The sequence below is a fragment of the Amphiura filiformis genome, chromosome 5 (genome assembly GCF_039555335.1).
Source record: "Amphiura filiformis chromosome 5, Afil_fr2py, whole genome shotgun sequence".
Classification (NCBI taxonomy): domain Eukaryota; kingdom Metazoa; phylum Echinodermata; class Ophiuroidea; order Amphilepidida; family Amphiuridae; genus Amphiura; species Amphiura filiformis.
This window is the reverse complement of record NC_092632.1, coordinates 76934148-76960549: the sequence shown is the minus strand read 5'-3', so window position 1 is coordinate 76960549 and position 26402 is coordinate 76934148. Positions and strand designations below refer to the sequence as shown.

The window sequence follows — 26402 nt, the reverse complement described above, 5'->3', positions numbered from 1 at the left end:
CCTACCCATGGCAAATCATGTAAAGTTATAGAAATATAAACATGTCTTGAAAATTATGGTATGGAAAAAATAGCCCATTTTGAAATATATATCCCTGTTCAAATTGTGTGATTTTGGTTATAAAACTCATTCCCAGGTCAATTTAGAGTTTTCAGTAGTGAATGTAGGTCAGTGACATTTGTGATTGGAGATGAGAATACTTCACACCTGCTGTCATATGACTTGCAGGTTGTACCCAGTGTTTATATAGCTACATTGTATGTTAACGTAACATCAATCCATGTTTAGTCATCCTCAAAATATACTAAGTACGGTAGAAGAGAATCAAGATTCTAGTTCATTTGTAAAACAGGGTCGTTGATACACCAGTGAATGCGTGTTTCCTTAGCACATATTGATTTTGTAATATATCTTTTAGTACTGTGTTGAGAATAAGATTTACCTTTTTATATTATACTTTTTTTATAATATCCAAAATAGTGCAATGCAGCTCAAACATACATGATATTGTGTAACATTCAATAAGGCTATGCAGTGGGTTTTCTTAAAATTAAATGAAATTTAGGTAAACAGGTAGATGCTACTACTTGATTAAAACTCGAACTTGGATTCAATATTCGCATACATAGAAGTAGGATTGTGATAATCTTTAGGTTGCTTTATCACAATGAAAGATGAGTATAAGTGTTAAGATTGTGTTAAAGATGCCTGAATTTGCAATGCATATCAAATGATCATTACCTGCTGTTTCTAATAATCATGGGCTGCCACATCAAAATGCATTATAGTTGTATGGGGGTCATAAAGCTATAAATTATTTCTGATCATTTCGTGAGAGCCAATCGAAGGAGCAGGCTTTTCAGTATTAAAGTATAAACACTATCATCACAGAAAGGTTGCACTGTGTGGCATTGTCTGAAAAATCCATGGTTATGTAGTATTAAGACAATATGTAGTTCTAATTCACTACCTTTATTTTGCACATGAAAGTAGCAAGTAAGAATCAGTGGTGTGAGAGTTCCTCTTTTCAGCTGATTTCTTCTTTTTTTGTTGCCAAAATTTACTTGTTTTCTTTTGATTTCAGCCCATATTTGATGTTTTTACCCTGATTTTACGCTGTTTTCCCTGCATTTTTTTAGTCATTTTCCTCTTTTTTGGTCTGTGGCCTCTCACACCCCTGAAGAATGTATTGTCATTTTCACTGATTTCTTATGATCTCTTTCACAGATATTCAAGACTTTGCAATAGATTGGGATGTTGGTAATATCTATTTCATCGATGAGAAAGTAGATCACATCATAGCTTGTCGTAGGGATGGTGTGGTGTGCTTGACTATAGTAGACAGCGGCCTTAAGAAACCTCATACCATTGTACTGGATCCTACAGTTGGGTAAGATAATAGTTTTGTATTATATCAAGTTGTAAAGGGTCAACACTTAAATTTGCTTCTTTTGTACCAAATTACATGAAATGGTCATTTAACTTAAATAACAGGATAATTCCTGACCCAAGCTTAATAAAGGTACATGCATATTAAAGTGAACAATTTTGTAGTAGTCACCAGGCTCATTTTGTCTTGAAGAAATGTTATTAACCTTGTACCTTGTAGTCATCCCTCCCGAAAAGTCCACCAGGGACTATACTGGAAGTGGACGAGAGTTGTCTGGGGGTCTAACAGGGGGTCTGTGGCCGTGGATGGAGGTCTTGCAGTTGGCGTAGGTAGACATGCCAACAAAAGATTGTGGGAGGGCATTCCAAAGGGCAGTTGCTTCAGGGAAGAAAGACTGGGTGTAGGATTAATTGGATCTTTACAATATTATTAATAGAATCTTTACCTCCCTCTAAAAGTTAATGATCTCAGTCTCTACTTGTATCACAAATTGTGTAATACAAAGGTACATACATAACATCAAGTAATATAGTACCAGTAATGTATTCAAACCTCATTGGTTTGTGTGTTATACAGGATGATGTTCTACAGCGACTGGGGTGGACAGGCCAAGATTGAAGCAACATACATGGATGGTAGTGAGCCCAATTCTATTGTTACAAAGGACATTGTTTACCCACAAAGTTTGACAGCCGATATAGATTTGAAGAGGATCTACTGGGTGGATACAAACTTGGATGTGGTAGAGACAGTCAAGTATAATGGCTCTGATCGAATCAAGATATTCAGTGGTCAGCCGGTAGGTGTTTGCTTGGAATAGCCTCATTTGTAGCTCAAGTAGGAGACCTGTGCCATATGATTAATTCCAGATCTTGATTTCTGACTTGCAAGATCAAGCAGGCCTTCTTTTGTTTGTTTTAAATGATCTTCCCTTAGGAACTCGACAACGACCCATAATAGGAGAGGGTTAGCGGCTTGCACTACCCCCCATCCCCGGTGTACGCCAAGCTGGCCCAAGTAGGCCAATTTCGACAAACTTTTACGTCTTTCAGGAAATGCCATTTTGTGTGTGGGTGTGTGGGGGGTGGAGTGCATACTTGTGTGCATGTGTGATTAAACATTATTTCCGATGATTGACAGGTATGTTCAAGTCACATATGCACCTGCCAGTTGTAAAGCCTGTCCCATTGTACCTATGAACCAGAATGGATATATTCAAGACATTGGAGGATTTAATGTGTCCTGTCAGGGCTTTAGATAGGGAAAGAGACAGGGTGCCTTTCACCTTGTAGAAAATTACCCCGTAGACCCCCCTAGTGGAAGTGTAACAGATAAGCAGACAGGGGGTCTGAGGGTGTACCAGTTGGCCCTTACCAGACAGGCCAATTCGACAACTGGGCAGAACCCAGCCTAAATTGTGGTGTGCATCTTCTTATTGAACCCTTTACCACCAAAATTTGTTTATGAAGCAAAATAATGTTAAGGTTTTGAACATAATTATCCTGCTTTGCTTGGTACATTTAAACACCACTGAACATACTGGGCCAAAATGATGTACACCAGGAAATCTGTATTTTAGTTTCCTAAGTAACTTTCCACTGAAATACCCTTGGTAGGGTGCACTGCATTGATATCACTACCGATAAACAGGGAGTTTATCATTTTAGAATATAAGTCCTGTGCTAGTTCCGCTATTATATTGGGAGGTAACAAGAGGCAGGGATGGCAAGTATGTAGTTTAGTGATATTTTTATCTTAACATATTTGTACGTACGTTTCCTCATTTAACCTTGTATCTATTTATGTTTTATTTTGGCACTAAAATTGGAGTAATTAATTGGTTGATGTTATTTTCAGGCTGTGCACTTGATCATCACTTTGTTTGGCAGACATTTGTATGCTATAAATTGGCAGCAAGGTGAACCACACATCTTGAAGATTGACCGATTTAACTTAACCGCTACTCCCCAAAGACTGACCAATATAACCAACAGAGCTGGAGGTATAATGGCAAAACATATCACAAGACAAAGGATGACTGGTGAGTACAGTTAGAAACTGGATTGACCCGGCTGAAATCCATAAGCCTTTTTGAAATATGGCGTGCACAAAAGGAGAGGGCGTACTTTGAAGTGAGTAATCTTTAAAGTACGTTTCTTAGATGTGAGCAGTTTCCCATAAGTAAAGAAAAAAAGAAGCTACATGCTTTCGTCGTACAATGTAAGCTCTTGTTATACAGCCATGGTAGGACTGAGCACTATAGAAAAATTACTTAATTTGTGTACATCGTGGAACATACTCTTTGCGTGGCTGTGCGTAGTAAGCTGTTATACGCAGATAACCTCGCAATATGGGCGCATAGAGTCGCCCTGTACGCTCGTGTATTAGCATGATTAGTCGCGGAGTAACAAGCGTAGTTGAATGTTCCACGATGTACACAAATTTAATAATTTTTCTATAGTGAAAAATCCAGATAAGTGAATTATGTGTTATTCTGATGTGCTTGTCTGAAATGTTAAAATTGGTACAACAGAGATGCTCTGAATAAGGGTTTATTAAAAGAAAACAAACAAAAAGTGCTCTGATGTATGAAGGAAATAAAAATGATTAAAGAGCAGTAAAACTGAAAAACATGTTACATGCTAAAATAATGAGAAATTACTTGCCTAAAACTTGTACATTTTTACATGTTTACCCAATGCAGGAGATAAGCCACATCCGTGTATCGCTGCTATGAAATCGGACTGTGATCTATGCTTGATAGCGAAAGACAGGAGTCAGAAATGTTTGTGTCGTCAAGGATATGAACTTAAAGATGGAAAATGTCAAGGTAATTTAATCTTGAATTGGTATACTCATCATTAGCTACTTAATCTTATTCTTATAAATATATTGTTTTATATAAAATGTCCAATTAGCCCAATTTTACTTCAAGAAACAATTCATGATGTTATTCCACAATTATCTTTTATGCCAAAAAAATCTTCTCATGTAAAATTTCACCCAATCTGAATGTATCAGTATAGATGTATCAAATTACACAATGTTTACATGTTACTTGCCCATAAGCCGACGACGAATAGGAATTTCGGTTAGGCCCAGTGCAGAAATCAAATGCAGCAGTTTGTATTTTCTCTGTTGAGGGCGACCAAATGTATATACCCGGCAAACTCAAAACATTTATCATATAAAATGTTTAAATGTTGGGATTTATGAAGGGAGTATTAAGGGGTATAAAACGTTTTTGATAATATTCAAAAGTATATATTCACGATATTCACGATATAATACAAATTTTATGACAAATTATTAAAATTTGACATTTTTCACATTTTTGATATATAACAGTCCTCAAAGTAAATTTGATAATCAGAAATAATTCCTGAAACCTACAAGTACACTTTTAGTATGCTTTATACTTGAACAATCAAGGGAACAGTCTTGTATGAATCTATCATAACACTAATTATTGTTATGTAGATGTGTTTTGAATTTTTACACGCTTATCTGATCCTTGTGTTATTTAATCAGTGATTACAATGTGGACAAAACTGTGATATACAGTGTAATATGATAACATATCTTTACTCAAGATATTGAATGTCTAGTCTTGTGCCTAAGTCTGTGAAAAAGGGTTTTTTGCCCGATTTTGAAATGTTTCAAACCTGGAGTAAGTCAATATGAATAGTGGTATTGAAGTGTTAACTTTTAAACTGTGAGACTGAGAAATGAGGTTGGTGGTCCTTAAGTGCTCTTGTAATGTGTATCGGATTCAATGTTAAACAAGCAATGGATTATCGAGTGGCCTGATGTCATTTTGTAATTCATCATCTGCTATTATAGAAACAACGAAAAGGACGCAGAGCACATCTCAAATGATATGGTCTTTGTTGGTTTTTGTTCCTTAATCGCAAGAAATCGAAACGGTCCCCAAATAAGGTTAGGTGTCTAAAAAAAAGATAGAAATATACTTTTTATTATTTCATTTAAAGATGCCTTCTTTTAGCAAGATCTGGGTAACAGAGAATTAAAGAATTACTTCATAAATATAGAAACATTTAAGAATTATTGTCAAAATGTGAATTTTATTCTTAAACAGTGCTGTTTGTTATCTGTATTGTAAGCTTTTGCTGAAATTGACAGCATGTAATTTTGTTGTTACTAATCACTTCCATACTATTTTGGGCTTATTTGATACTAACTTTGGTTTATTTCACGCTGATTAGGGTTTGGGTTTGTACTTGGGTTTATGTCATACTAACTCATGGTTTGTTTCCGCAGCATCCACACAGCAAGGTTGTTTTTATTTCTAACTTGCTTATTTTTTGGGAATGTTTTATTTCACTCTTGTCTGCAGATCCTAGAGATAAAGGTAATCAATCATTTGAATAAATTCTCAGATATATTGATAACCATTGGGCTATTCCAGTTAAAATCCATACGCCCTCTATGGAAAACATGACCTTAATCTTCAGATCGGGTTACATGAATGGGTGACTCCATTCACACTCCATGTGTGGGAGATTAAGGTCATATCTTCAATGGGGGGTGTATGGATTTCAATTAGAATAGCGCATTTTGTAGCAGACAGCATCATCCTCAGTGCCAAATTATGAATGCTGTCACTCCCAAAACACTTATTTTACATGGTATTCCTGCATACTAGATATAATCTAGGTTATTTCCACTTTAAAAAAATGTTAATTATGCACCCTATTATCCCGCAGGTGAATTCAGTGTAATAGCTCTGTTTAGCTCAAACATGCATGCGCAAGCTGCACTTGGCTGTTCTTGTTGCCAAATAATTAGTGTAAAGTGCAAAATCAAAATGCAGCATTATATTAACCCTAACATGGACCATGGTTTTTTGATATCAGAAGGCAGAGAAGGGATGAAAAGGGAAAGAAAATGAACAAAGATTTCACTTGGTATCCCCTGGGAATTGACCTCATGCCACGGGGGTTTCGCTGGCCCGGCCAGCGATGCAGTGCCTATATTACTTTCTGCCCATATTTGGCGTTTTTACGCTATTTTTCAGCAGGTTCTATTAGTCTCCTTTTTTGGTCTGTGGCTTTTCACACCACTGATGGGTGCGACCTTACATGGCTACACGTGGCATGCATGCATGCACAGTGGTTTTCCTTGTAAGATTTTGTAGAGTTAGGGTGAAAGCAAACACATTGAAACACTAGTCAGTAAGTCAGTAGAAGATAGGCATTGAGGCAATGGGTTTGAAATTATCCTATCTACACCATCAAAATGATTAGCTTGATTGATTGGCCTACATCACCTATCTATGAACTCTAAGGGTCCTGGACTTCATTCAAATCATATATGCCTGCTTAGTGGATTTTCTTCTCTCTGATTTTCATATTGTGCGATGAGAATGTTTAGATCTAATGCTAAGAGCATTAGAAATAAAAGTGAGTAGATAATTCTCAAGGGATACCTAAATTACAACATAGATAATTCTCAAGGGATACCTAAATTACAACATGCTTGTAAACACAGCTTTGTGAAGATTAGAATTTCAAAATTATATAGCTTGTCAAACTTAATACTTTGTACTTATTATATTCACCATTTTCTATACTATGTAGCCATATTTATTGCAGTTTACTGACAAAGACTTAATAAAACTTAATGCTAGAAAAAATAACATGTGAATGTAAAAGTTGGCACTCAAAGACTTTGTCTAGTTCTATCAGCAGTGATATGTATGTGAGATGTATATTTCGTTAACAACACTCTGTTGCAGCATTTATTTCAGTGGCACTCGAGCAGCTAATTATCTTGTATACGTTGCCTTGTTTGCATTATGTTTTGTCTCTATTAGTCTCATTCTTTTCTGTTGTCTGTTATTCTGTCATGTTATTTCCGTATTGTTTCTGTGCCGTATGTGGTCTGCCTTAGGGGACAAACCAAAAGATCAATAAAGTCCTGTAAATGTGTAACTATAACGCTGGAATCCGGTCACAATAATAGTATTGGAGAAACATACATGATTTTGCTTTTGGGATGCCCCAGCCATAATTTTTAACGCCTCCTATCGAAAATAGGACTCTGTCAATCTTTTGGTTTGTTCCCTTAGTTCCTATTGTATTTGTACTAATTGGTCTCTGAATTAATGAAATTGTATATTCTAGGCTGAGATGATATGAATTACTATTTTCTGGCTGACATGATTGTAGTTTTATTTTATTTTGTCATCAACTAAATTTATGATAGATTTTTCTATTTAATTAAAGAAATGTGAAAGATGTGATATGTAGTACATGTATGATAATTATGTTTGCAATAGATCTTCAGAACTATTACAACTTTGGTATTTTTAGTTGCAGTGAATGGAAAAGTTAGTGTCAGTGTAGACAATGTGTGAACTAATTAATAAACAACTATCTATAAACAGCTCTGGCTGGAGCTTCACAAGTAAATGAAATAAAAAGACAATATCAATGTTATTTTGCACAGTAGGGGTATTCAACAATAAAATTAATTTTGTTATTTAATGTGCATATCACCGTAAGTATGGTACCAACATACTTCAACAATATTATCATTGCACTTCCACCGAGATACATCAGAAGGGTGCGACCTTACCGCAGCTCCTCTCAGCTCTTGGATTGTAATTTTCCCTAACAGCTCCCCATTTCATCTGGGTGGAGCGAGGCAAGTGAGGTAAAGCACCTTGCACAACATATTGATGCTGAAAGGGTTTTAACCCATGACTAAAGCTATCCCATGATTATGAATCTATATCTTAACTGCTACGCCACCATGGCTGCTTAAGAATTTATGTTTTTCATTTCAAACATCTTTAACGAGGGTAACCATACTCAGTAAACTAAAACTTACTTATCACAAGAGCCCCATGTAGCTTCTACAAATTAACATTGTATTAATTTGCTAAATTTTGCGAAACCTGCCATCAACATGTAATCATATTAATTTAACATATATTTTGGATGCGTTCCAAATCAATTGGCCAACTTGTAAAGCATTCCGCTTAATTTCATCATTGGTTCACACTGAGTTTTATTTTGTTTCATACGTAGAGTATGTTATTTGAAACTAGATTTATGCAACATGAATCGGAACAAACAAATAAACGCATCGGGGATCAATTTAATAGATGATTTAATGATACAAGAAAAAACTGAATATAAACATAACAATGGAAAGAATACTTAAACTGTAACCACCCAATGTGTATCAATTAAAACTTCAGACAAACAAAATTAATAAGTGCCGGCACAAGCACTGGATAAGAAATTGGAGAATGTGTTGATATAGGAATCGAACCTGTGACTGGTTTCAACTCTGTTTATCAGGGACAGCCGATAGTCTAGTGGTTTGGTCATCTGCCTAGCACGCAGATTGCATCACAATAACTACCTTTAGATAGAATGCATTAGTATACTAAATGTGTCTGTAATGCAAGCTCTTGTAAAAAAGCAAGCTCAAGTATTTCGCTTGTATCTTTTCCTTTCAGAATCCACCAACGCTGAGCAATTCCTTATCTACGGTCAAGGCTTCCCTGGTTCTATACATGGAATCCCATTGACTACTACGAGCGGACATGAAAGTACATCAGTGACGGAGTCTATGGTACCCATTCTAAATCTAGAAAGTCCCCGCGCTGTAGATTACTGGGCCGATCAAAAGTATGTGTACTATGCTGATTCCTACAATTATGTCATCGCCAGACAGAAGCTGGATGGATCGGGGAGGGAGCCGCTACTCACAGAACGTAAGATGATATTGCCATCAAAGTAATAGGGTATAAAATTAGCTGATGTGAATTTGATTTTCTTATTTTATTTGTGTATCAAGAGAAAATATAATATAGAAACAAGCAGAAAAAATATTTTGGCATATAGACACACTGTGAAACACAGATATGGACATATTCGTGGTTCATACAGACAGGAGCAGGCTTAAAAGAGGTAGGTTGTGGGGTGCAAAAATGATGTGGGGTGCAAAAATGTTCACAATTACTGTTTTATTGGACTAGATATATGATATCTCTACTATTTTGTGGTGTTCACCCCATAATAATCAATATCAATATTTTATTAACATTCACCAAACAAACTGGTATAGTTAATATTTACAAACATATACCTCTGTATAGGGCCTCAAGTGTTTAATGCTCTGCCTGCTAGTCGTGAAGTCTCAAAAATTATAGCGCATTGGTGACAAGTAAGACATGTATATTACAGGAGCAAGGACTACAACTACTGCACTGGAAATTTTATTTCAGCACAGACAACAGTTGTGGAGTTACAGTCAAAAGTGAGGAAAACCAATATTTGATCAATAAATCAATAACTACGTGCCTTGAGTTGCAGAATTTTCAGTGCAGTAGTTGTAGTCCTTGCCCCTATCATATACACATCTTACTTGCCACCAATGCGCTATAATTTTTGAGAAAAATGCAAAAATAGACACAAAATTGGCCAGGGGTGTAGTACCCCCTTAAGGTATGAGTGTGTCCATGATTGAGGCTGTTGCAGAGACACACCCACTAAACATGTACTTTATTTTTGTATGTAGGTGTCAGTAATTGTGAAGGTATAGCTGTGGACTGGATAAGTGAAAATCTATACTGGACAGATGATGATCTGAAGACCATCAACGTTGCTAGACTAGATGATGGAGCGCATCGTAGAGTACTAATTTCCAAGAACCTAACACACCCTCGTGCCATCGTCTTGGATCCTGTTGGCGGGTAAGCAAATAATGCTCTAAGGGACAAAAAAAAACACCCTATTTTACGGGCCCGACCAATCCCAGATTTTGCTTTTTCACATACTTTTTTTAATTGGATAAAATCAAGTAAAAATCAGTCGTTTATTGGCAAAAATTTATTTTTTTTGGCTGAAAAATTGTGAAACAAATTCAGAACATATCAAATTTTTGCCCGATTTTCAAGCTTTTGATTTATTTTTCAGGGTCAGTTTAGCCTCCAGGAAAAAACATTCCCGACCACCTGATCCTGCTTGAAAAGTCAGTCATCCCGTAAAACAGTGTTTTTTTTATCGCCTTATGGTATGGTTTTATGTCATCCAGCATTAATGTAGGCCACTTCATTAAGAATAGAGAGAGTAAGGTGATGAAATAATCAAGCATGGGCAGCTTGAATAGCTGTGTATTAGTAAAGACCTAACAAAATTCTGGAATTCCGTATTATCTCAGCCATTATAAATACACCTATAACTTTTAATTTATTAGTCATATTGGGTATATGAAAACATCAGAAAGAGACAATTGAATACCTGAGTGGAAGAAGGGCCCAACTCCATCAAAACTGTTTTTGAGATATTAAGAAAAAACTTAATATTTGGAAAAGTTTTATAGACAGAATGTTTTCGTGTTCAGGGGACCTTTAATACATACACATCAGTATTGCACACATTCGAAATTATATATGATGTTTCCATGGCAACGGTACATGTCTTAATACGAGCTGGAGTTGGGCCCTTCTTCCACTAATATACTGCAAGTGCCAGTTCCATGTTATAAATAGCTACAGAAATTAGGTAATCACCATTATGCACAAGTAGAACTCATGTAATATGTTAGCAAGAAAGTTTATTGTAGTGAAAAGCAGATTTCATGGATGAACAAAATTCCTCTTTAACCCTATATTTGTAGAAGAAGGGTCCAACTCCATGGAGTTGGGCCTTTCTTCCATGAAAACCATGATTAAGTGTATGTGGAAGACTATTTAGAGAGTGAATTTTGGCTCATCTTTCACACATAAGGAAGAACAGTCTGCTGGCAATAAAATGCTGGGTCTAACTCATTTTTGTAAAAAATTGGAGTTGGGCCCTTCTTCCACTCAATTTTGACATCTCTTTTGTTACAATTGATGGAGCATTTTTTTGTTTATGTTTCAATGTTTATTGATTTTTCATTCATTTAAAAAAAACCGATTGATTGCGTATTGTGGTCTCAGTGAAGTTTGAAGTTGACATGTGCCCATTTTCATTTTTTGTTGCAGTAAATTGCATTGATTTGAATTAAGGGGGTACTACACCCCTGCCCAATTTTGTGCCTATTTTTGCATTTTTCTCAAAAACTATAGCGCATTGGGGACAAGTAAAATATGTATATTATAGGGGCAAGGACTACAACTACTGCACTGGAAATTTTATTTCAGCACAGATAACAGTTGTGGAGTTACAGTCAAAAATGAGGGAAAACCAATATTTGATCAATAAAGCAATAACTACTTGCCTTGAGTTGCTGAATTTTCAGTGCAGTAGTTGTAGTCCTTGCCCCTATAATATACATATCTTACTTGCCACCAATGCGCTATAATTGTTGAGAAAAATGCAAAAATAGGAACAAAATTGGCCAGGGGTGTAGTACCCCCTTAAGCGCAAAAAAAAATTGCTTGGTTTTGCATATACCGTAATGCTTGTGTAATAACTATTGCTTGATTGTTGTTTAATTATCTTTCAAATTTGGGCATTTTTTCTTTAATTTTAAAAACACTACTGTGTTGTTAATATTGAACAACATCAATGGGGTATGTTAAGATATTGTGAATACAATTAATAGTTTTGAAGCTATAGACATATTTACAAGCTGGGTTACATATTGCATTTTTGCATAGTGCAAGTTTTATATCATTTTGTTGTGATGCCCTTGTTTTGTAGCATGATGTACTTCAGTGATTGGGCAGAGGATGTCAACCATAAAGATGAAGCCAAGATTCAATCTGCTCACATGGATGGAACAAACAGACAAACCATCTGGAATGATGTCTTGTGGCCCAATGGACTCAGCTTGGATACTCTGAATAACACCTTGTATTTTTGTGATGCTTTCTATGATCAAATTTATGCGCTGGATCTTAAGAAGAATGTGAATGGTACATATAGCATTTCGGTAAGTTTTGTGACTTATTAAGAGTTTATTTCTGTTGTTTCTTGTTTTACTGCTTACTAAAAGACCAACCATTTGAGTCCTCTGAGCTTTGGAAGAGTTGTGAGATGGGAAGAGGCAGGAAGCGAATCTGAGTATTTTGTGATGACATTGACTTAAAATTTTTTGTTTTTATGTCGTCCAAAAGAAAAGACCATACGACATCACAAGTCGTGTGTCCATCCATCAGTGTGTGGGGGTGGAGGTGTGGGGGTTGTGTCCACTTGAGAGAATTATATTACTAGTAGTTTAACTTATCAATATGCATTCCTGGTGGTTAATTTGCCTATTCTGCGAACCAGCTTGTCAATTCAAAATGGCGGACGTTTGTTTAGGTATTTATACAATGTCTGTGATCTATTAAAACTAGAGTATGTGATTTGTGCCATAGTGATTAGGATATCACATACACTAAGCTAAAAAAGGAAATTAAAATTTTTTCAGAAAGTCATATCTTAAAATTCTGTGCATCAAAATTAACCAAAATTACACACAGGATTACTTCAATACCAGGGTTGTAGCTACAGTGGGCGGTGGTGGGCGGCAGAGCCCACCACTCAGTTTTGGAGCCCACCACTCAGCTGCATTTAAGCACTGGAGCCCACCACTCAGAGGCCAAAAGTACACCATTTTATTGACTTAGTCAAGAATTTGGTCCATTTTAGCACAAAATTGCCAAATTTGCAAGATTTTCATCAAATACCACCCGGCACTAAAAATATCCTAGCTACAACCCTGTTCAATACTCTACTCTAAGCACATGTCAGTAACCAAGCAGTTGGCCAACAGCTTCCTGGACCACATTCACACCCCAATAAATGGCACCCAGCACAAGAAGTGGAATAGTGTTGAACAAGACCTGTTTCTTGAAGAAAGTGCGTAAAAAACACACTATTCCACTTAATCTTTGGAAATTGTCATCTGTGTAAGGATCTTATATGCTTTCTCAATAGGTGATTCACATTGGCAGTGAGGTAACCCATCCATTTGGCATTGCACACTACAAGACCTTGCTATTTTGGAGTGACTACCATAAAGGAATTATATACCGATTGAACATGAGTGCCCCTGGCACACCACCTGCTATGGTGCGCAAAAAAGGCATGATGTTTGAACTGCGTGTTTATGATCCAGAATCACAGGCGAAAGGTAAGATTCCTAGGATCTTTGTAATCCCATATCTTCTATACTCTAAACTGCACCTTTGGGTTACCTTAGATATGGACTACTTTTATGAGGAAACTGGTAAAACATACTTGTAAATCTCCATTAATATGATATAAGAAGAACCTTTTCGGGTAGTTTTTAGTCTTTACATGGAACATTTGCAACTATTGTTTGCAAATTATAAAGTTCTCTCTGATATAGATATGTACTTATGTATTGAAAGATCCTACGTAATAAAGATAGTATAGTATAAATGAAAATTCACTAGAAGGGGGATATACAGTGCGCAAAAATAATATGTTCACCCCTGTATATCCTAAATAAAAACATACCGGGTGTCCCAAAAAAAGGTTACATGTAGATAAAATAAAAACATAATATATGTCATAAAATGAAAACAAGCAGCCAATTCTTGTACTCTTTAGATCTGACTTAAATCCTCATTTGATGAAATTGGTTGAGAAGCTGTGATCTAAAACCTAAGGAAAAATGAAGCATAAAAAAAGCCAATATGTGTATTTGAAATCCATACACCCTTTGTGAATTTCACATAAGGTTACCTGATAGTGTGACCCCATTTGAAATCTACACCATCTGTGTGAGAGATTAAGGTCATGTCTTCCTTTCAGGGGTGTGGAACCAGAATAGCCCATTATTTTAAGTTCACCTTAACATTTCAATTGTTTCAGGTCCTAATGCAACCAATGCATGTAGTGTTAACAATGGTGATTGTGAGCAGCTTTGTTTACCAGTACCCGGTGGCAAAATGTGTGCTTGTATGGATGGCAACAAAACAAGTGACACAAATTCTGCACAATGTGTTGGTAAGTTATACAAACTTGTTGAATATGGCATCAGTATTATTTAAATGTAGAATCCTACCTTGATTGCGTACTGGTAAAGTCTTATTCAGATTTCATTTGACAGCTTAACCATCGCGTATACGCGCGCAACCTCAAGCGTGTGCATTGGACCATGTGCAAATAATACGCGCTGGACGGCTAGCAGGACGCTTAATTTGTAAAAGGGAATCTGAATAAGACTTTAGTGTTTATTATGGTTATGATGAGTGGCGGTGCCAGGAATGTTTTTTGGGGAGGCATTGGGGGAAAAGTGAATTTAGGGGGGCAAAATCAACAAATTTTAAAGTGCTTAACTTTGATTGGTGTTTTGTTGTTGTTGGGGTTTGTATTTTATGACACCCAGTAGGAATAAACTTTGTTTCATTTTTCGTACACCACAGCTGACGACAGCTATGAAAGGCTGACACGCTGTGAATCAACTGATTTTGAATGTAGAAATGGGCGTTGTATCGATGACAGTTGGACGTGCGATGGAGACAATGATTGTGGGGATCATTCTGATGAATTTGGACATGCTAACTGTGGTAAGAAGGAATTTGTGTACTCAGATATATATTTGGGGCATTGACTTCTACCATGGATGTGACACTCGTATTCAAACCCTATATAAAAAGTGAAGTTACTTCATTGGTATTTGGGGAGTTTTTAGCCTTAATTTTATGCGAGTGTATACAGCAATACATGCATACTGGTACAATATTAAAACTGACTGACTTGCAGTGTTGTTTGACAGTTGCTAGGCTTAGTTCCAGATCTTTGGTAACAGATAACAAATATAAGGCAATTTTGTCATATGATCTCAGTCTTGATACAAGTCCAGTATCGACTGCCCGTCATACGTTGGAGCGATGTGGGACTGTCTTCATTTACACAAATTAGTGGCTTATCCTCTTGTATATTAGTACTTCAGAATCCTTGCTTCTACTGTAATAGTTTTCATTATTAAAAAAATGAGGTTGGACATGCTCAAAATGAGGTTATCAGGAGCATATGCTCCTGAAGTTACTAATTCAACAATATTCAGTTTATATACATTCATAACCTCATGAATATACCCGATGCATGTGACCCAATCAAACTTATTTATTCGTCAAAATATGGACACAATGTGTGGTTACTAAAACAACAGTGGCCCTCCACGTAATAACTTCCAAGTGTGCTTGGTATGGAAATATGCACTGTAATGACTTTTGCACAAGCATATGCTACGGATTTTATGCAGTATGCACACTACCGTAGTAGTGTAGTAACTTAGTACTTAGTAACAGGTTCACTAGCAGATCGGCTGTACTATTTTTTAAGGGAAAATGAAAGGTTAAGTTAAAATTGTATTTTGTTTTTACTTGGTTCCAAAAACAAAATTTTTCACAATACCCTCAAAACAATAGTTTTATGCTCATTGCTTGGGTTTGTATTTGTATTCATTGCATTTGCATCAAAACTTGATGTGTTTGAGGCCTTGCAGGTATGGGATGGGTTTATGGATAGCCACCTCAAAGTGCTTATTAAACCAAGTTGTGTACATGTGATTGTATCCCATTTGCAGGTGATCTGACATGTGCTACAGATCAATTCCTGTGCAGAAACAACAAGTGTATTACCAACAGGTGGACATGCGATGGTGATGATGATTGTTTAGATGGTTTCCGTAGCGATGAGTCTCCAGTGCTGTGTCAAAGTAAGTGTTGGATGCATGCCGTTAGACCAATTTAGACCTATAGTTTTCATAATATAGATTTTGCCTAGTATTAATTTTGTTTATTAACCTAAAAGATTTCTTTAGTGCAGGGGTGTGAGAGTTCAGCTTTTTAGCTGATTTCAGCTCTTTTTATTGCCAAAATTTATGCGTTTTATTTTATTTTTTAGCCCATATTTGGTGTTTTTACCCTGATTTTGTGCTGTTTTTCAGCTATTTTAGTGATTTTCCTCTTTTTTTTTGTCTGAGGCCTCTCATACCCCTGTGAGTGGGTTATTCCAGTTGAAATCCATACCCCCTGTGGAAGACATGACCTTTATCTCTCACACAGTTGGAGTGAATATCAAATGGGGTTACCTGAAAAGGTGATTTCATTTGAAATTTATACCCCCTATGTGGAAGATTAAGGTCATGTCTTCTATCTATATCAACTTGAATAGCCCATAAAGGATGAAGGATAGAATTCATGTTCTCAGTCATTCTTTCTGCATGCTTCTGTCATTAAAAGTAAAGGTAAAGGAGACGATCCTATATAAACAGTGATCAGAGTGCCCATCTCTCTTTCATTGGCGATTGGGCCAGACTCCTCCATGTAATGTTGCTATAGGGGGATCGCTACACCTACTCTACAGCGAGTCTGTTACCTTCCCAGCATTGAAGAATGCCGGTACCCATTTAAACACCTGGGTGGAGAGGAGTAAAGCGAGATAAAGTGCCTTACTCAAGGGCACAACATGATGGCGTCGCCGGGGCTAGAACCCGCAACCTTTCGATTATGAGTCAGTGCCCGTTCCGCCAAGCCACCGTACTTCTGTCATAGTACTTTCTTGTTCTTCAAAACCAATGTAACACACAGTTTTAGCCATAATTGACCTGCCTTCATATTTTCATTCACATATCAAAATGTTGATTGTGTTAACTTGATGTGTTACCTATGTAGATCAAGCCTGCAATGAGAACCAGTTCCGATGCGGTAACGGCCGCTGTATCCTTAATAACTGGAAATGCGACCGTGAAGATGACTGCGGCGATGAATCGGATGAAATTGGTTGCGGTAAGTTGTTAACATATTCATTCATTGTACATGTAGTTTAGCGGGATATTTTAGCATTTACTCATTTAAAAAAAAAAGAATTTTGACTGTTTTGAACAAATTGTGGTTTGTTTTATTAGCCGTCTTTAACAGTTACACATTAAAGCCAATGGGTTAACGTCACTGCAGCTGAAGGGAGTATCCCATTATGCTTTGTGGTACCATAATAGAAAAGCACCTGCCATTGAAAATGTACACAAAATCCCTCACTTTACATTTACTAGCTTATTATGGGTGCTTAGACTTTTGTTTGAAAAAATATGACCCCTATCGTTGTCATCAAGCTCGCTAAGTGCATAGCTCCCATGACTGGTAATAGAGACGATAAATCCGGTGTTTTTATTTGTAGATTCAGTAACATTAGGGCAAAAGGTGTCTTTTTGAGTGCAGCACTAATAACTTCAACACCATTTAGTTTATATTATTAAAATTAAATTGCTTTACATTCCCATGTCATTTTATGGCTACTTGGAAACAAATGGCTATGCAAAACACAAATACCGTAAAACCTCGTCTACAAGCATATATAGTGTTTTTAATGAAAGCGTAATTAATACCAAACAAGCGTAAATATACCAATACAATAGATTGGCCTTACAATAATACTTGTTTGTATATGCTTGATCTGTAATTTATTTGCTCAAATTCCATAATGGCGCCTGGAATAATTTAGCTTTCATCAGAAGCACTCTATATGCTTGTAGACAAGGTTTTACGGTATGCTCCTGTAAAATTGTCCACAAACTGCACTTACGATAGTGTAGTATTCTGCCGACGAAACATATTGCTATTACTCCGTGAACTGATCAAACTGTAGGAAATTTTCTTCCTGACTTTATTCTGTGAAATTGAAAGATTATTTTTTTATAATAGCAAGTCATGTGTGTTTCTTTCTCCCATATTTAATGTAAATGTAAGAAATAACTGTGACATTTGTATAAAATTACAGCACTTTGATATGAATTTTCTGTTTCCTTGACAGCGTACGCCACAACCTGCGAACCTGATATGTTCACCTGTAATAATAGTCGCTGCATCAGCATATCTTGGCGCTGCGATCAGGATGACGACTGCGGCGATGGCAGCGATGAAAAAGATTGCTCTTACCATTGTGATCCAGCGACAAAGTTCCAGTGCCGCAACGATACTGGGACATGCTTAGACCGGGCATTGACTTGTAACGGCATCAAAGACTGTGCTGATGGCTCAGATGAGGACCAAAATATTGCCAATTGCAGTAAGTCTTCATAGGATCATATTTTGTCATCTGCATCAAATATCATCATATCTTAAAAGGCTGCCTTGTGTGATTTTTGTATCATTGTTTTATTTCATATTGTTATTTTATATTTCAGCATGCTTTTTTTTAATGAATGGATCAGGATTGTAATAGTGTGATATTACCTTAAAATTAATATGTCCAGTTAATTTTATAGTGTATTTTATCACAATTAGATGACAATAATAAAAAAAATCACACAAAGCAGCCTTTTGGGATACGACACTATGTGATGCAGACGACGATTTGTCGATATTAAGACATTTACTAAGATACAGACCAGATAATTCTGAGTCTAAGTAGTCCTGTGCCTAATGTAATGGTAAATCTGCCAAGGTGGATTGTCATGCATGAAGACCAAAAAGTGTAGTTCTTTATGTTAGTTCAAAGTTGATTTTTTGAAGTTCAATTTTGATATCAATGGGCAACAGTTTGGGAAGCTATAACTAAACTCAAACTGCAATAGAACCGTGTTAGATGTTAATGCTATATTATTATTCTGTGTCTTCATAACAGCTGCCCCACCAGTATCACTCTGTTTACGAGATGAGTTTCAGTGTGGTAGTGGTCTTGGTTTATGCATACCTAAGGATATGGTATGTGATGGAAACAAGCACTGTCCTGATAATTCAGATGAGCTGTCATGTGATTGTAAGTTTTAATAACTTTAACTTCACCTATACAATAGATAACCTTATGTTTCTTTGCTAGGTAACATGAAATGTATAATGTATTAGCACTACACTCAGTTTCGGAGAAGAACGGCAGTCCCTTGTTCAGATTGACGCGAGCGCCCTGTTAATGAGCGACATACACAGATTTTTGTTTGCGCCGACCAATGTTTTGACTCATAACCAGTCAATCAGATTACTGTGTCTGTTGTTATGATTGTCAAACAGAACCCCACTTCGGTGTTTACGCTGTGCACGCTCTCAAAATGTAAACAAGTGCCGTTCTTTGGCAGAAACCGTGGTCATACTCAATGCATCATAGCTCAGAGCACTTTAAAAATGCTTTTGATCTAAATTAGAGATATTGTATTGCTATAATCTGATGAGACCAAATTAAAAAGATGAGTTTGTATCTGACGTTCAGGGCAAAGGCGCGGTGTGAGTTGTGGCTGACCTGCTCAAAACGGCTTTCTTGGTCTGGTTTTCAGAATGTCATACGCAAATGAGTCTTTTTAATTCAGTCTCAAATTATACTTCGAATTGAGTCGTATGTCTTTGAGGATTTGGGCAAAGGTAGCAACTTTATGCGGAATCTCTTTTTGCTGATGAAAAATGGAGTGCCAAGTTTGTGCAGTTGCAACTTCAACTAAGAGAAGAAATAATGCAAATAAATACTGTGTATGGAAATGAATTATTAAAGAAGAATGAGGTGGCAATTTAGAATGCAATATTTAATTGACTCGAACTGCTGTTTTTGTGATGGGATGCATGCATGTATTTAGGGGGCTTTGGGGTGCGAGCCCCTGGGTAAAAGCAGAGGGCGGCAAAAAAAAAGGGTGGTGGAAGAAGAAGGGGCAACAAAAAGAATTATTAAATAAAAATGGGCAGCCAAATTATGAAAAAGGTTTAAAAAATTGTGAAAGCAGTGGAACTATACATCTGTTGTTTTTTTTGGTCAATCTTTTCGTCTGTTGATGATGAAGGGGTGGCAAAATGTACCTTTTCTGCAGCCCCCTGGTAGGGGTGGCCACGGTATGCCACTGGGATGGGTCAGAAAGTAAATGCTCAAAAGGTTCATTTATTTCATCATTTAAAGGTCTCTTGATAATATGCAGCTTTGTCATGTATTATAATATCATATTCTTTTCATTCTAGTGCCATCCTGTCCACCAGAGACACACTTTCAGTGTAAAAATGGCACAGGGTGTATCCCTCTATGGCAAAAGTGTGACGGCATTGCAGACTGCGCCGACACATCAGATGAAGTTCTAGGGGATGACTGTCAATTCCAAGGATGTGATAAACATTACTGGAAGTGCCCTAATCATAAGCTGTGTATACCGTATTCAAACTTGTGTGATAGTGATCAGCACTGCCCGGATGGAACAGATGAAGGGGATGGGTGTGGTAAGTAGGGAGAAGCCTCCCTAATCATAAGCTGTGTATACCGTATTCAAACTTGTGTGATAATGATCAGTACTGCCCTGATGGAACAGATGAAGGGGATGGGTGTGGTAAGTAGGGAGAAGCCTCCCTAATCATAAGCTGTGTATACCGTATTCAAACTTGTGTGATAGTGATCAGCACTGCCCTGATGGAACAGATGAAGGGATGGGTGTGGTAAGTAGGGAGGAGCCTCCCTAATCATAAGCTGTGTATACCGTATTCAAACTTGTGTGATAGTGATCAGCACTGCCCGGATGGAACAGATGAGGGGGATGGGGGTGGTAAGTAGGGAGAAGCCTCCCTAATCATAAGCTGTGTATACCGTATTCAAACTTGTGTGATAGTGATCAGCACTGCCCTGATGGAACAGATGAAGGGGATGGGTGTGGTAAGTAGGGAGGAGCCTCCCTAATCATAAGCTGTGTATACCGTATTCAAACTTGTGTGATAGTGATCAGCACTGCCCTGATGGAACAGATGAAGGGGATGGGTGTGGTAAGAAGGGAGAAGCCTCCCTAATCATAAGCTGTGTATACCGTATTCAAACTTGTGTGATAATGATCAGTACTGCCCTGATGGAACAGATGAAGGGGATGGGTGTGGTAAGTAGGGAGGAGCCACCTTAATCATAAGCAGAGCTGCAAGATTTCCAAAATTCCCGCAATTCCGGATATGTGGATTTTTGATTCTTTTTTTTAAAAACATTTTCGGAATTGGATGATGATAATTTGTCATAAAAAGAGCAAAAAAACCTTTTTTTGGAGGGGGTGATACCCTGCAGCCTATTCCCCGGACAAGCCCCTCGTGCACCCCCGGAATTCCGGAAATTTGGCGCTTTTACATTTATTCCGCTGTTGAGACAGTTATACCTCATTCAAACATGTGTGATAAAGAACAGCTCTGCCCTGATGGAATAGATGAAAGGGATGAGTGTGGCAAGTAGGGACCCCATTTGAAATTTACAGCCTTTGTGTAATATGAATAATATGCAATTGAGATTATATTGAATGCATATTACTGATGTAGATGTTTTATATTTCTTCCTTTGTAACAGAGTGTAAAGAGAATGACATCCATTTGTGCACCACTTGTGAGGTAGATTTTGGGGAGTTTAACTGTAGTCATAACTGCCAGAATTCACCGACGGGACGTATCTGTGCGTGCCCTGAAAACATGCAGTTGTCTACCAATGGGTATGAATGTGAAAAAGGTGAGTTAATTGTAACACTGCTTGTGTCAATATACTTGATGTTGCAAATCCAACACTTTTATTTTTTCTGTTTCGGTTTATACAACTCTAGAAAGCTAATATTGACACGGGAGGCAGATAGTTCAGTTATTTGAATTGCAGTACCCTATCTCTAAATTTCTAGAACATTTCTAGTGATTCTGTACTTGTGTATTCCAAACAAGTTCTTTCCAGCTTATCATATCTACCAAAAAAAAAACGTTTCAAAACGTAAAAAGCGGCCAAAGTTTAAAAAATCTTTCCTGTGTGGCTTTTCACCCTTTTTAAACTTGGTCCCATTTAGTAAAGTAGTAATAACATGAAGAATGAGTCCTAATTTTTACATGCAACCATTATCAAAAACATTTCAAGGTTTATGTTTTATTATATTATGCGTGATCATAAAGAGTAGTAGAGTATTATATATACTTAGCAAATTGACTGTGTGTCAACCTGCTACATATAGGCCCTACATCTGTACATAAGGCGCAGAATCGCACATGACGATGAAGAATTAAACAAAGTGAGTATTTGCTACAAAATACATTATAACGTCTAAAAAAAAAAAAAACTTCAATTACGCACGAACATTAATTCATTTGCTCTACAAAATAAACACTGACAACTAAGAAAACCAACAAGTAGCCTATAGATGACTTCAGTATGGGTCTTTAGAAACTTTCATAAATGGGACCAAGTTTAAAAAGGGTGAAAAGCCACACAGGAAAGATTTTTAAACTTTGGCCGCTTTTCGCTTTTGAAACGTTTTTGGTAGATATTAATTCTTTTTGAGGTAAAAAAATTTGCGCGCTAAGTGGTTCTTTGTAGCCATGCGAGGTGAACTAGTTGGATATCCATATTTCGCGGTTAATGGTGCTTTGTAGCCCTGCGGAGCAAACTAGTTGGATATCTATATTTCGGGGTGAGTGGTTTTTTGAAGCTCCGAGGAGGAGCAAACTAGTTGGATATCCATATTTCGCGGTTAGCGGTTCTTTTGTAACCCTGGGCAAACTAGTTGGATATCCATATTTCATGTTAGTGGTTTTAACGACCCGTAACCACCCCAATCAGCTGCATACCGCATCCAGCTATTTTATTTATCAAAATACTAGTTTTTAATGCTATGGGGTTAACAGAATTATTAAAAAATTAATAGCTGAACCCAATAGTTCAGCCAAGGACTGAAACGGCATATTGATGACTTTATATAGAGTGTATTCAATAAACCCAAAGCGGAACGAGAGTTGCTAAGTAACCGCTATCCGAAACATAAACACACATGCATGATCAGACAACGGTATTCAATTTCCTCATAGCATCCCACGTTGTTCACACGTCAGTCGAATTTGCGGTGTTGGTTTGTTAGCCCTCCAAGTTATAACATCGTTCACTTTGTGTTGAACATTGTATGTGAGCCTCGCTGTAATAACATAAAGATCAGTCTGATCAGTGTGATATCACAGAACAGACCCTTGAGAGGGCACTTGGCTCATTTGCATGGCAGTCGGACTCTCCATTGTATTTGATCATTTGTGTATGGAGTGCAATGGCGACCCGTCATTGTATTTGTTCATGTGTGTATGGAGAGCCACTCTTGGAGCCCATGGGACTTAGGCTAGGTCCTCAGGTAGAGTCAGACGCTGTATGTACTAGAAACGCCCATTCTTGATTCTGCGTTCATTCAATGTTAGCATTAAATTTGTATTGCCCGGCGGCCCCGTAATGGAAAAACCTGAATTTGTTACATAAAAAGAAATGAAAATTAAAAAGGCAAGGTTCCACCTGAGTACATATTAAATGGGTGTAGAATTTTTTTCAAATATATATATGAATTTAGACAAACATACGGGATATAATGAACCTTTGACATGACGCCATGATGACATGATTTTATTAGTCGTTTTATATATCACCTATACCGTGTAACATAATACCAGTATTTGTAATTTTATATTATATAGAACTAATATTTTGCATCATAAATGCGCAGTTCATATGCACAGACGATTACTAATCTTCACGACTTCAAAATAACATGTTACAAAGCAGGTAATAGGTGCTGGTCTTGTCCTATTGTACTTGTTCATTTGTGTATGGAGAGCTCACTGACCTGTTAATAGAGGTCAATGGAATAGCTTCTTTATGGGGCACCTCTCCATCGGTTTCAGGGCGCAGTTCATTGAACTCAGCGGGATTCTATTGCAAGTGCTTTTATATTATTACAAAACGGATCGTGGTTATTGCCTTGACAAACCTAATCAATAATTCATACCAGGGATGAATAAATCCAGGGGTGCGGACATTTCATTGGTCGCAAACCACCGGGATTCGATACAAGTTTGCGTTGTAAATGAATGCGTGAATAAGAGTGTCATCCCCTTGGCGCGATATTTGATTTTTGAATATACTCAAGTTGCCGTTGAAAATGCCTAAAAATCATCAAGATTTTGCAATACTGTCTAAAGTGATGTAAAATTGTGGCAAATTTGTATGATTTATCGCACATAATTTCTGCGTAGCGTGGAGAATCATTTACATAGGATTTTGGAGAAAAATGTGATAATTTTAGGGAAATATAGAATGGCGGAAGAAACAAATAAAACATTTTCCTGGAATGTGTAGACCATACTCTTTCTGTTCCTATTGATTTCTATACTGAAATAATTCTTAAAATGAAGTTGTTGGATGATTTTAGTTGGCATTTCTAGAACGTAAACATGTAGGCAGATAGTAGAGAGGGCACTCTATTCACGAGATTTCTTTTCCAACGCCAAAATAGCACGAATTTTGGTGGTTTATGCGAGTGAAGAGTGTCCGCACTATCGATGGACTACGTAACTGTTCAATAGGTTTTTGTAAATGAGCTAGTGTTAGTGGGTAAGCTGTACATCTCTTTTGCATTGTTAAGACAACCACGCTAGGTTTTTTTTTTTTTTTACTATGCGTGTTTGGTCAAGCGAGGATAATTTGTAAAGCAGCAAGTAATGGTGAGGATGTTGCCCTTTTTAACTACTTCTGACTTTTGATTTAGCCCAAAATGAATCAATAAAATTGTGTATAAGATATTTGTGGGGATATTTGGGCGCTATTACAACAATTTAAATAAATGGGCACTTCTGGGTTGGATATATTATAGACTCTATAGAATTTAAGTATGATATATTTTTGATGGTAAATATATTTTCACTTTCAAAGTTTGTAGTTTTCATAATTGCAATTTCTTAATATTATATAAAAGGTGAGAATAAGACTATAAATGTAAGAGTATGGGATAATTTTGATTGTTAATAAATGCTAAACGCTTGTGGTAGACATCAGCAATATCAGGGATTGCCGCGATTCTTGCAGTAGCTTTTATGAATAGAATACAATAGTGGATACAATAGCGGATACAATAGCGGAACAATAGAGCTCTCTTACGGGCAAATAAACCTCGTCGCGTTTTGCTAAATTTCACTTCTTCTTTTTCATGAACTAACCGTTATTTTTTAAAACTTGTGGCAAAACTTCGACCGAAGTTTTTAATCATTTGCGGGCATGAGAATTTTCAGTTTTGAAACTGAATTCAGTTTTTTAGTCAAAATTTCCACAACCTGTTTTTGGTACTTTCTGCCCAATTCCATGCACATTTTCATTTTTTTAGGAAAGTGCAGTCTCATGCCTGCATTTGTGTATCCCATATGTAGGTTGTCCATGAAAGAATTTTATCGTCGGAAACTTACATTTTTGTGCATTTTAATAATCAAACTAAGCAGAATTAAATAGTTTATGTGTTGGAATTTGAATTTTGGCAATTAACCGCTTTGTTCTTGAATATAATTTTTTTTCATGAAACTGCTTCATTTTCAATCCATTCCACAGATTCAAATATTATAGACACCTCATGCGCAGTGATTTGTACTCCAGATACAAGTCATTGATCAATTAAATTTAATATTTGAATACGTGGAACAGTTTGAAAATGAAGTATTTTTCGTAAAATTCTCATATTTCAAGAACGCAGCAATCAATTGTCAGAATTCAAAAAGTATGTGATGGCTGTTTTATTTCTCTGCCACATCACCTATTTAGTAGCACATTTTTGCTCTTTTTAAATATTTAGTTCTGTTTGTTTCAGGCATTAAAATACCTGAAACTGAAAGTTTCCGATGATATAGTTCTTTCAAGGACACCTTGTGGCTTTTCATTCAGACAGTATTTGCTCAATAACAGCAAGTTGATCTGCTGAACCCCAGAGCTTGTTTTCACTTTAAGAAAATTTACAGGTGTTCCGCTTGTATGTAAACTGTTGTGTGTACCTCAGAAATGTTACCACTTTATAATCTCATTAATATGTTTATTGTGAAAATCTAACTTTTCCAAATCAATCTTTGGAGCGAACAAAACACCAGATGCACTCTTTACCGTGTGTCTCGTCTCAAGTTGAGAGTAACGCCATGTTGGATTTTAGAGTGGCAGATTCAAATTGGTGCAGTTGCATCACCAGCATACGGACACATTGCTTTTCTGCACATATGTATACCCCGCGAGATTAGGTTAGCATGCGCAATTCGAATATGCCACTGCAAAATCCAACATGATTACTTTCAACTTGAGATGAGACGGACTATAAAGGATACATTGATATGAACAGC

The 26402-nt window shown here is 36.8% G+C and overlaps 1 protein-coding gene across 1 annotated transcript in view; it reads left to right on the top strand.

The window, feature by feature from the left end:
- Positions 1-26402, top strand: part of LOC140153760 (low-density lipoprotein receptor-related protein 1-like) — a 228719-nt gene that overhangs the window by 75705 nt on the left and 126612 nt on the right. Inside the window, 16 exon segments of the mRNA XM_072176614.1 lie at positions 1228-1390; positions 1967-2189; positions 3248-3431; positions 4095-4220; positions 8883-9140; positions 9947-10121; positions 12058-12289; positions 13279-13474; positions 14182-14316; positions 14736-14879; positions 15902-16033; positions 16992-17105; positions 18127-18381; positions 18940-19074; positions 20250-20501; positions 21604-21750. Coding sequence (XP_072032715.1) covers positions 1228-1390; positions 1967-2189; positions 3248-3431; positions 4095-4220; positions 8883-9140; positions 9947-10121; positions 12058-12289; positions 13279-13474; positions 14182-14316; positions 14736-14879; positions 15902-16033; positions 16992-17105; positions 18127-18381; positions 18940-19074; positions 20250-20501; positions 21604-21750 — 2871 coding nt within the window.